The sequence below is a fragment of the Bemisia tabaci genome, chromosome 8 (genome assembly GCF_918797505.1).
Source record: "Bemisia tabaci chromosome 8, PGI_BMITA_v3".
Taxonomy (NCBI): Eukaryota; Metazoa; Arthropoda; class Insecta; order Hemiptera; family Aleyrodidae; genus Bemisia; species Bemisia tabaci.
This window is the reverse complement of record NC_092800.1, coordinates 17,843,069-17,855,101: the sequence shown is the minus strand read 5'-3', so window position 1 is coordinate 17,855,101 and position 12,033 is coordinate 17,843,069. Positions and strand designations below refer to the sequence as shown.

At 39.0% G+C, this 12,033-nt stretch overlaps 1 protein-coding gene across 1 annotated transcript in view; it reads right to left on the bottom strand.

Moving 5' to 3' along the window:
- Window positions 1-10,702, bottom strand: part of Cen (cerebellar degeneration-related protein 2-like) — a 286,372-nt gene extending 275,670 nt beyond the window's left edge. The window contains exon 1 of the mRNA XM_072303181.1: window positions 10,440-10,702. Coding sequence (XP_072159282.1) covers window positions 10,440-10,548 — 109 coding nt within the window. The 5' untranslated portion in view covers window positions 10,549-10,702. The remainder of the gene's footprint in view (window positions 1-10,439) is intronic.
- Between the last annotated feature and the right edge of the window lie 1,331 nt (window positions 10,703-12,033).

Here is a 12,033-nt window from a genome sequence, read left to right as displayed (position 1 = left end):
CTGCCCGCTCACAAGAAACTCAAAGCTCTGCGTGAATCAAATCGCGCACTACAACGGTTTCAGCAAGCTTCTCAGTCGAGCAATGTTCATGTCCCACCATGTGTTGTTCAAACTATAAGCGATTTACTATAGCTGAACCAAAGCGTCAAGATTGAAGTTGCCAGATTTGTACATCGGAGAGACTGTCATGAAACGTTTAGCGCGCGATGTGAATCACGTAGAACAATGAGTTTTCATGAGCGGGTGGTTTGAGTTCACGCATCAAGAATCATTAAATATCTTCGTAAGGAATTAATTTCGGTAATTTTCGTTGTGTGCATCGTGTTTTACGTGAAATTTTGGTTAAGAAATATGCATCAGAATGCTGAAATTCGTACCTCATCTAGTGGTCCATTCCGGTGTTTATTTCGTCACATTTTACATTTCAAAAGGGTGCTGAATGTAGAAAATTTTACGAGGAAACCAATGGAAGGAGAAAGAACCAGGAGTTGATTTCGGTAATTTTCGATGCAAGAATCGTGTTAAACGTGAAATTCTATTTGGACCGCGTTCAACAGAAAGGAACCAAGCCACATCAGCTGGTGCCAAATTTAATTTTTTACATGAAAACGGTTGTGCGGATTTTCGAGCAAACGTCGGTGAAAAATCTCCATAGTTTGAAGCAAATTCCCTATAAATTTCAAAGGAATCCGCACAAACGTTCCCTTGTAAGAAATTTGATTGCCCCGTTAAATTTGGCAATAGCTGATGTGGCTTGGTTCCTTTCGGTTAAACTCGGTCCATTTGAGAAAAATATATCATAATGCTCAAATTCGTACCTTAATTGTCTAGTGCTACATTGAGATGTAAATTGAATTTGGATTCTGGAGGAAAGACCACGATTGTAGTAAAAAAATCGAAACCCAACTACATTATTCCCAGCCTTTTTCCTGCATTTTAACTGCTGAACAAAGCTCTTTGACCTTTCTGGGTTTTTCCTGATTTTACAAAAACTTTACACCCCCGGAGATCGCAGAAGTCGGCGCACAGTGGATCGAGTCGATTAGAGAGATCGGTCATTAATTTTTTTTACGAAAACTGTAAATTTTGGTGTTTATTTCGTCACATTTTACATTTCAAGGGGTGCTTAAGGCAGAAAATTTCACGAGGAAACCAATGGAACCACTGTTAAAACCTTTAAGTTTTGTATGAATGGAGTTATAGGGGTTTTAAGTTTCCAAATTTTGTCCGACCTCTCCTAAGGACTCGATCCATTGTGCGCCGCGGCTAGTGTGAGTGATGCGCAGCTTCCTGGGCTGATTTTTATTTAAATGCAAGAATTCTGTCGCTTTGAAGAACTTAAGGTCGTATTCACAGTCATTCCTCAAAAGGCCCCTTTCCTTAGGAAGCCCCATATCGATGCGGTAAACTTCCCTAAAGAGACGTTTGAGAAAATCCTCAACAAAGCGTTACATAAAATAAAGAATTACTATTACATAAAATAAAGAATACTAAAGAAAATAATTCGCGAGTTTTGTCACTTTTAAGGTTCACGTTGCACTTAACACATAGATAACACAAGACAAACGACGTCAACACAAAAGGGAAATAGAGCAAGGGAAAAGACACGCGTTGACGACGGCGCAGAGATACAACTATTCGTACTCGATGGATGTCCGTGATGCATCTGCAAAATTGAAGGCGCGATGATGGCGCGGGACGTGAACGAAATAAGCCGTTTTCCGAACAAAATTTTGAATGGAATTCTATTGGTTTGGTCACGAATTCCGGGACCTTAGATACGGACGCTCCGTTTATTCTGCAGTGCTAAGGCAGAACGTCTTATGAGTTTCGAAATGTTGCCAAATTTCTCCGCACAAAAAATTTATTTTTTATCAAGATCAGATATAAATCTTGTTCATTTCCTGGAAATTTTTAGATATGGTAGATTGAATTGTGAACGAAATCGTCTAAAAAATTGGAAGAAAAATACTCAAACGGCGAATTCGTATTTTACCGGAGGAAATAGTATGGCATAGTCTGAACGCTCATGCGGCGTTTTTTCCTACGACGCGACGGCAGTATTCTCAGCGACAGGGGCGATTCTTGAGAGTTGGCAACACTGTATTTTCACCATTTAAAGACATGTGAAATACTCGATTTTTGGTGAGGCAGCTTGCCTCGCCCAAAAATCGATATTTTTAATGGATTTAAATGGAGGAAAAACAGTGTTCAGGGTGTCTACTAAAACAGGCTGGCCAAGAAGCAGTACTTTTACAATATTTTTTCAGTGCATTCCTAAGAAATTCAGTACCGTCTGAACAGAAAAATTCAGTACTTTTTCAGTACCACCAATAGACGAAATTCGAAATATTTCAAAAATTTGAATTCCTCGCGTAAATTGCGACAAAAATGACAACAAATTACGGACCGGACCCTCTTGCGGAATTTCCGCACTTTTTCAGTACTTCCGGGCCGTCTTTGAAAAATCAGTACTATTTCCGGATTATCCGGAAATTCCGGACCTGTAGACACCTTGGTGTTGCCACCTTGCAAAATCGCCACTGCTCCGTTACTACTGGTGAGAAATTCAAATATTTGAAGCTGTTTGACACGCTGTCACTTGATAAAGGCTCAGCGTGCCGACGACTTGGAGGAACGCATGTCGCGGAGTTGGGTCAATTAACACCGTTATGATGCGCGGTTCAAGGTGCCCCAAGACTCGTGCGACTTGATGAGTGACGGCACGAAGCGTTTGCGTTGCTCGTGCAGCCTCCAGCATCCGAATAATTCGTCGCTTGTCTAACATAAGGGCGTAACTACACATTGAGATGAGCCCAGAAAAACATTGAATTGTATGGAGGACAGGGTTCATTGCAGAGTGTAGTTACGCCCTTATGTCAGGCATACGACGAATTATGTCACCGCTGGATCATGGGCTTCATTTTGACGGTACCGTAACATCGAGGAGACTTGCCTGCACACTGGTATAGATCGAGGAGCGAAATTCGATTCTGAAGTCTGTAAGGCGCCCGAAAACTCCGAGTGATATGAATACGAAGTGAAATTAGCGCCGTAAAAGCATTGGATACTCGTGACTAATTCATGGAAATTTTCAGGAGTGGCTATTTTGCGAAAAAAATTATCTGAAAAATTGGAAGAAAAAAATTCACAATTTCACTGGAAAAAAAAAAAAAAACACATTGGATCTAGAGTTCAGACTCTTCAAAACGTCGAAAAGAAAAAATACTCTTGATTCAATCAGATTTAAGCTTAAATCAAGAACCAAGCCTCTTAATTTGAGCGGATTTCCTTTCGATTTAAGCTTAAATCTGATTGAATCAAGAGTCCTTTTTCTTGTCAATGTTTTCAAGAGTCTGGACTCCAGATCCAATGTGTTTTTTTCCAGCGTTCCCTTGGAAATTCGAGTTTTATCAAAGAAAATTTGGCAACTGACGAAGGTTCATACAACGTTTTGCCTTTAGCACGGCAATACAACGCAATGCCCTCGAGTTGCGTGGCGCCACTGAACCATGCCTCATTGCCTCTATGAAAACAATCAACGAAACTGCAGGTAAGCCTACAATTCTACTTGGCAACAGCGTTTAAATAGCACTACTGACCGCAACACAATTTGCTCGAATGCCAAATTTACTTGAAATGAGACCGAAATAATCACAAAATGCGAGTCTTGTGATCACGATTTGGCAGACGACTTTAAGTAACGATGTTGCGGCCGCAAAAATGGGAGAAGTGCGGAGATGAGCGCGCAGCAGTGGTCGGCGAAAAAATTGGCGAAATCGCAAGGCAACAAATTACTTGTACACAGTGGATCGAGTCAATTAGAGAGGTCGGACATGAAATTTTTGACTAAAACTGCAAGATTTGTTGTTTATTTCATCACATTTTAAATTTCAAGGGGTGCCCTGAGAAGAAAATTTTACGAGGAAACCACTTTTAGATCCTCAAAATTTTGTATAAACGGAGTTATAAGCGTTCAAAGTTTCCAAATTTTGTTCGACCTCTCCTATGGACTCGATCCACTGTGCTATACAGGCTCTGGGATTCGCTCATAGCGAGGAATTACTCGGGCGCCAATCTTGAAAATAATAAAGAGGGGAAATTCAAAAGTACCGGAGCATCATTATGTTATGCTGAAGAAATGCACGGTGTTTTTCGCTGTGGAAGAACTTTGGTACATGACTATGCTTCATTCATTTTTGACTCGAGTAATATTTTCTGAAGTTTGATCTTAGTTTACGAGGTCTGTTAGATTAGAAACCGGATTTTGGTCATAACTAGCCCATAATGCGTCCAAATTACGTTTTCTTGAGCTTTTCTGATAGCTGAAAATATATTAAAGAACGCTACGTTCACAAATTTAAAAACTCATAATTAGCTTTGTTGGTATGTGGCTTGAAGTTAGGCAACCTCAAGGGTGTTTTGCGATGTTTATGTTTGACCGAACTTGTCTCTATTTTTTCGGTCTTGCACTACATTTTTCAACCCACAAGGACGATTGGAGTTTCGTCTCCATATCGTAGCCGTACACTTAAGTATTGTCACCGAAAATTATCCTATCCAAAAATGTAGGATCATTGTTAGAACGTTCAAGCAACTAAAGGGAAATTGACATTTGGTTGGATTTTCGTTCAACGGACAACAATCAAGGGGCAAGTGTACCTGAAACTCGATGCGTGTCTACATATTCTATCAAAATTGTATGTGCGGAGCCTTCAGATATATTACTCTCTTCAACAAGCTCGAAACGACCATTTTTGAGCACTTTTGCTCGCACTTCTTCCACGTGACAAATGTCAGTTGCCATTGAGGGTCGATTCCCATGCTCCTCATCTTTGACGAACTTCTGACCAGCTTTGAATCGTTTAACCCACTCAAAACAGTGGGAACATCTCATACAATGATCTTGGTAAACTTTACTTAGCATACCAAAAGTTTCGGTACAGAGTATACCGAGTTTAAAACAAAATTAAATGTTGAGTCTTTGCTCTATCAGTGATCGCATGCTGAAAATCGCAAAACGCACCTGACCTACTCGTATTCAAGATGACACAGAATAAACACTGATCAAAATAAACAAAATCTGTGAACGTAGCGTTCTTAAGTATATTTCCAGCTATCAGGAAAGCTCAAGAAAACCTAATTCGGACGCATTGTGGGCTAGTTATGACCAAAATCCGGTTTCTAATCTAACAGACCTCGTAGTTGCCAGAACGAAAATTTGCAGATGTCTGAATTTTAATTCATTTTTTAATTTATACGACCGTTCGCGATAAACGGGGCCTTAGTCTACGGCTGATATGCAAAATGAACCACGGAATGTAATTTAACATAAACTTGCATGGCATTTCATTTTACTGAAAAGTGAAATTTCATTTTCCATAAAATTTTAACGAATTTTTCAGGGGCTGCGAATACGACCCGGAAAAATTATCAGATAATATTCGATAAGAAACTTTGAAATTCAACTTATCACCCTCCCCCCCCCCCAAAAAAAAAAAAAATTCAAAATTAAGATTTCACTTTTTCTATATGCGTTTCATAGCATACTGAGACAATACTTTTAGAAGCTTTAAACAAATTAATGAAAAGTGGCGATTATAAACCAAGAGGATAAAATTTTAACGGGATCATTGTGTTTCATTGTGTTGAAAAATCTATAACCACAGTACGATCTCAGTAGTGTCCTAAAAAATTAAAGTTTATCAAAAATCCGGAACACTCCTTAATTTTTCCTGTGTTTGGAAGGAGACATTGAAGATAAAATGCGGTATCCACACCACTCCTGCGGCTGGAATTATAAATTTTTACCTATGCTTATGTGCAATGTCATCACTTTCCCAATTTTTCTCGCAATCAGTCTACAGGGTGTCTAGTTTTTTCATTATGGGAAATCCTGATGGAATCCTGATTTTTGACAGATAAGTCCTGCTTTCATAATTTTCGCAAATCCTGATTTTTTGCAAATTCAATACAATTAAAATTTCTGCATAAGCTTATGCGAAAGCAGAACTCTAGAATTTCGGACGGCCGACTTTTCCCAAATCTTGATTTTACTAGACCGATTTTTCCTCAAATCCCGATGAAATCGGGATTAAATCCTGAGTCACCTCAAATCCTGATAGAATCGGGAAAATCCTGATGCTAAACACCCTGGATTAAATTCAACTTTTCTTCAAACATAATTTTTCTCCATTTGCCTCTTCAGTTCTTTAAATCTATAAAAAATCCTCTTTTCGGGTTATTAAAACCCTCGATCATGGTGATTATCTGTTAAAGTATGATGGCTTGATTAACAAGATAAGAGACGACCGAGACGGCATCGACCAATAGGAATCGACTGATTATTTTAATCAGTCTGCTGTAGCTTCACGTAACCACCCCTTTCCTTAAGTAGACTGCACAGCCTAAAATCGAGGTTTTTCTCTATCTTTCACACCCCAGACTCACGTCACTCGCATTTCGGTCTTCGCTCTTATTTTCAAACCTACAACTTGTGTCATTCGTTCCGTGTAATCTGCTGAACTCAAAGTTCTCTGTGCACCTCAAAAATTCTTAGTGCATCAGTTTCTTATTCTTTGAAATTGAGTTTAAATTTGATTATCATTAAATCATTGACTTTTGTGAATTTTCGTGATACAATAGTGCATCTCTGAATTTAATACGAAGTGATCAAAATTGGTCTCTTCGTTCATTTCGTCCTCGAAATCGAACTTTTAATTTTTTTAGTATTTGTTGATGTTTTGTCAATTGGCGGCACAACAGTATACAGTAACAATCGATTTAGTGGCATATGCCATTTTGGGTGGAATATTACGACAAAATCCAAAAATAATTCAAAACTTTGACACAGTTTGATCAGCGCTTGACCTTTTTGCAGAAAGCTAGCGTTGCAGAAAATTTCGGAGGCCTCCAACAATCTGCACCCTCCCTAAGTGCACCGGTGCCCTACTGCACTCCCTAATTTTCAAAACTGCAAAAATTCACCAAACAAGCTCATTAAATTCTCCAGTTCAAACTCCTCATCGCAAATTCTTAGATCACTGGTTTCCTATTAAATGAGAGAAACATTCGCACTATCTTCGCAGCAACTAATGGCGATTACAATATTCTGAGCTCCTTTCCTCCGAAAATACGCAAAGCGAGAAAAATGTGAGATGTGGCAAAGACGCGAAAAATGTAGTAGAGGAAGCGCCGAGAGAATACGAGAGTGGATAAAAATTACCTCCACGAAGGTTTTGGCAATTTTTTTCGCCTTTATCTTTTCAGGTCAGCAGGTATTCATGAGTCGGGGAGTGATTATCCGTTCTGGACGGATGAAACGCATCTCCATGAAGCTCCACGAGACCCTCGAGGTCAAACTACGACTCGTATTCACAGAGCTAACTCTAACGAGCTGAGAAGTAACTTCTCAAATCTTACTATATTATAAAATCGTAAGCCCTAAAATTATCGAGATCTGTTCCGCGCTGTCCTGAAGTTACCGTTAGAGCGAGGGTATGGAAATTTCACAGAGTTGTGACACCTTATGTGCTGTAGCACGGCGCGTTCTCCTCTTTTCGAATTTTTCATTTTTAGCCGAGTTATCGCGAAAAATCTGCAAATCTATTTTTGCCTATTTCGTGACTAATATTGATCTTATGAACTTGAAATTCGTTCTGATGAAGGGGCGAGCTAAAATGGTCATGCTGAAGCTTTTTGTCCATAAAATGTTTACAATTAGTCGAGTTATCGCGAAAAATCTAAAAAAATCACCGCGTCTATGTCAGGGTGTACAGAGCATACCATTGAATTCTCAACATAGACCTTTCTACCCACTGATACAGCTTTATACGCACACATGCACCTCGAAGCCCGATTTTTGAAATTTTCACCCACACGAGAGTAATTGCCTTTTTTCCAAATTTGCGAAATTGGGACAAATAATGTGGTTGTCAGATTGCGCAGAAATAACACGGATTCTCTTTAAGACAAATTAGCGTTTTCGATATTTTTTGGGACAGACGGCAGCGACCTAAAAGACCCATAAAACTCTCGCGCGACACTGTACGAACCGAGAGGGTCGCGGTCGCCCTCGCCCGGACGTGAGCCCTGCTATTCATATATTCTTATGGGTCTCGGGGCTCATATCTTAATGCACATAGTTCCGTTTGGCAGAAGTGCGTCGTAATTTCTCAAATTTAATCATAATGTTTGAAACCGGCGATGTTTGATTGTTCGAAGTATTCCTTCTAGGTATACAGAAAAACGTACCTTAGTCAGAGAGGGAAATATTTTATAGAAGAATGATTTTTGTCGAGTCTTATTGAGAAATCGGATTTTGTGCAGTTTTGACAGAAGGCTCTCTCGGAATAGGTACAGCTCCGCTGCCATGCAAAGGAAAAACGCCGCATGAACAATCGGAAGTTGCCAAATTTCTTGCGATGAAACGTTTACTTTCGAGGAAAGTTACGAATATTTTTCCTTGAAATTTTCAGGAACTTTAGATGAAGTTGCGAACAAAATTATTTGAAAAATTTGAAGAAAAATATTCACAAGTTTACCGAAGAATTCGGGTTTTAGCGAAGGAAATTTGGCAACGCCTAAAAGTTCATATGGCGTTTTTCCTTGGCACAGCAGTAGTTACCTAGTCTGCCGTGCTAAGGAAGAACGCCGTATGAACATTCGAGAGTTGTCAACTTTCCTTCAATTAAATATTTATTTTTGAGGATAGTTATGAATGTTCATCCTTGAAATTTTCAGGAACTCTAGGTGAGATTGCGAACAAAATTATCTGAAAAATTGGAAGGAAAATATTTATAAGTTTACCAGGAAATTCGTGTTCTATTACAGGAAATTTGGCAACGCCTGAAGGTTCATACGGCGTTTTTCCTTGGCACGGCAGAGTGTTCTTTAAAACGAGTTTCAGGCGGTTATGATCATTCTGGTGCTGATAGAGCATAGTACCGTGCTAAGGAAGGGTGCCGTAAGAATCATCGGGCGTTGCCGAATTTCCTTCGACAAATCTCGCATTTTCTGGAAATTTTGTGAGTGTCACTTCCAATTTTTCATAGGAATTTGTTCGTAATTGGATGTAAACAGTCTGAAAATTGCGAGGAAAAATATTCATAACTTTCCTAGAAATTCATTATTTTCTGAGAGGAAACGTGGCAACATTCGAAAGCTCATGTGGCGTTTATACTTTGCCCAGCAGCATACCATTGCAAAAATAGTGTATTTTCTGAGGAGAATACACTAAAAGGGTGGTGTGGCCCCAGAGATGCAAAATCAAATTTCATCCTGCTGGAAAGTGAAATTTTACAATCCATGTACCTAATTTCAACGATTTTTAGAGGCTGCGTGTGCAACCTGCAATAATTATTCGAGAGGTTAGGTTGAGTTTTTTTTTCGAAGTTTTTCCCTCCAAAAGAAATGGCTATACACTTATGATGCTGTGGCTCTAAATATTAAGCACACTGAAGCATAACCCTTGTACATCATGAAAGACACTGGCCATTGGTGCGCATACAGTCAACAATACACCACTTCAGGTGTGTAAAGCTTCGAAAGCTTACCACTCGCGTAGTTGCACGCTAAGTGTGAGAACAACTCAATTTCACTACCAAAAAAAGGTACGATTGGAAGTTTTGTTCACAGAGCCTAGATTAATTATTTTGACTAAGTTACTCTACAAATTTAATTCCTCAGAGGATATGTTTTTGCCTCCTGCTTCAAAAGCAACAGATATAGGCTGTGTTGTCATTCTTCTCGCTAACTTTGACCACCGCAAAGCATGAAGTATGTTGCGTTTGGTATTAGCCTCATGAGGCTTATCCATAATTTAAGGAGGATGACTATCAAAGGAAAAATTTTCTGCAGGATAACTCTCCATTCTCGATCATACAGATGCTTCCATTAGCCGCCAAAAAAAAAGCGTGCAGATTATGGACAATCCTACGCTGACAGTATTACACCTTTTACGAACTGCCATTGAACACACTCCACAGCTTTAAAATTCAAACTGGTAGACATCAATCCATATGTGCAAGATATAAATCAAACTCTAAAGGGTTCTTTCCCATAAAAATTAAATTCCCAAAAAATTCTAACTCCCATCGTTTTCAATCCAGACGGTTCAATTTTAGAATTCTCGGCGGAACAAGAACTCGACTGTGGTGCAAAATGTGAGAGAAGAATTTTTGTTTTAATTCAGCATTTCGCAAGGAAATCTGTCATTCTATCGGTTTCAGCAAAGGCTTCTATCTCACAATCGAATTGTGAAGCGAGATTCACTTAAAAATGTTTCCTCCCTCAAGCTTCGGCTTCAGGAATGCTGCGACAGCTAAGTATGTAGGGGTTAAAATTACGGTAGATAAGAAAATGGATTACTAGGTGACAAAGACTCTCTAAAGGGAATAGTTGGCTTAGATTACAAGGAAACGAGTTGGGAACAACCATACCTTTCTCATATGTTGAGTGGCATAGAGCACATGTGTATCCATCTTCCTCAGGTGCTGCAGAGCCCTCATTACCGTAGTAATAGTATTCCTCACTGGGATAATAAGACATTTTGATCGCAATTAAAACATTTAACACTAATATTAAGATCACACCACCGACACACACAAAATAAACAAAACGCGGATACTGATAGCAGGATTTGTTGGTAAATACAACCGCGACGCGACTTGACGCGACTCACGCTTCGAGCGCCATATTCGAACTACATTATCGATCAGCTGTTCTGGTTATCAGCCCTGTCAAGGCCGTCTGGTTCTTTGAGATAACGTGCATAAAGTATTCCGACCTCTCTGCGCGCTGAGGCGTTAATTTTTTGAAAATTGAGGGGAAATACTGCACAAATTTGAATTTTAGACTAGGCACATTCAGCCGACGAACTTATTAGCCTCCGTAACGGATAGAGATTAGCGTTAAAAAGTAAATACACTGAGATATTTAATACGTCGAAAGTAGGTCGCTTTATCAGACCGCGAATATTCTTCCTCTGTCATACTCATTGAACCCTGCATTGCTTTACGGATTTAAAGCTTTTTAAATTTTAGTGTTTAATGTTTAAATTTCATAAACTGGATTTCAGGAAGACTAGAAAGCTCGTAACTTATTCACTGACAGATAAGACGTGGATTTTGCCTTACCGGAAATAGCTCACTATTTCCGGTCTTTCTTCCTCTTTCCGGTCACTTATTAAACTGTCGCTCCCCTCCTCCCCTAGGAAATTCATAATCAAACCCCCCCCCCCCCTCCATCAACGGATGGGTTTTATCCCCTTTCTGAGACGAAATTCTGCAAAGACTTCCATGAAGAGAAAATGACTTTTTCTCGCCTTTACCTTCTCTCTTTATTAACATTCTAAGACATGGAGGAGTAAGTATACTTTTTAAAAAATTATTTAAAATTTTGAAAATGCCTGAAAAAATCGAGCAAATTCTATAAGCAGGTACAAATACCCAAAAAGTTATACAGAGCGTTTCAAAGACGTTTCAATTTCTAAATAATGGTTGCAGCTAAATGCACATTCAGTATAAATTTATTGTAGAAGATAGAGCAAAAAACCTATCACTTTCAGCTGCACTGCAAAAGCAGGCAACAACTTTTGCTCCAATCTCAAGAACCTTTTTAAAATAACACAAGGACATTCTCAAAATCATGACACCAGCATGAGACCTGAACTCTTTAATGTGTAAATTGATGCAGAACATTTGATTGTCATAGTTACCGGTGTTCTTGTTAAAATGTCAATGCACTTGGTTCCATTATAATACACCTTGTCCATTTATTTTATGAATGAAGAAGTGGACCCACTGGCAATAGTTTGCTCTCCCACTCCCATGAGAATTTGTGCTAAAAATTGTAAAAATGTAAGGGAAAACAAGGAGGAAAATTAATATTGCTTCTGTCATTTTAAAAAATTTGTGAAAAGAAAAATAAAAATGTTTTCATGCTTAAATTGAGTGACTTAGATTTTTATGAGAAGGTATTTTATTTTTCCTACAGGATTGGGGTAGAATTGAGTTATGTGGTTTGTCTGCATTG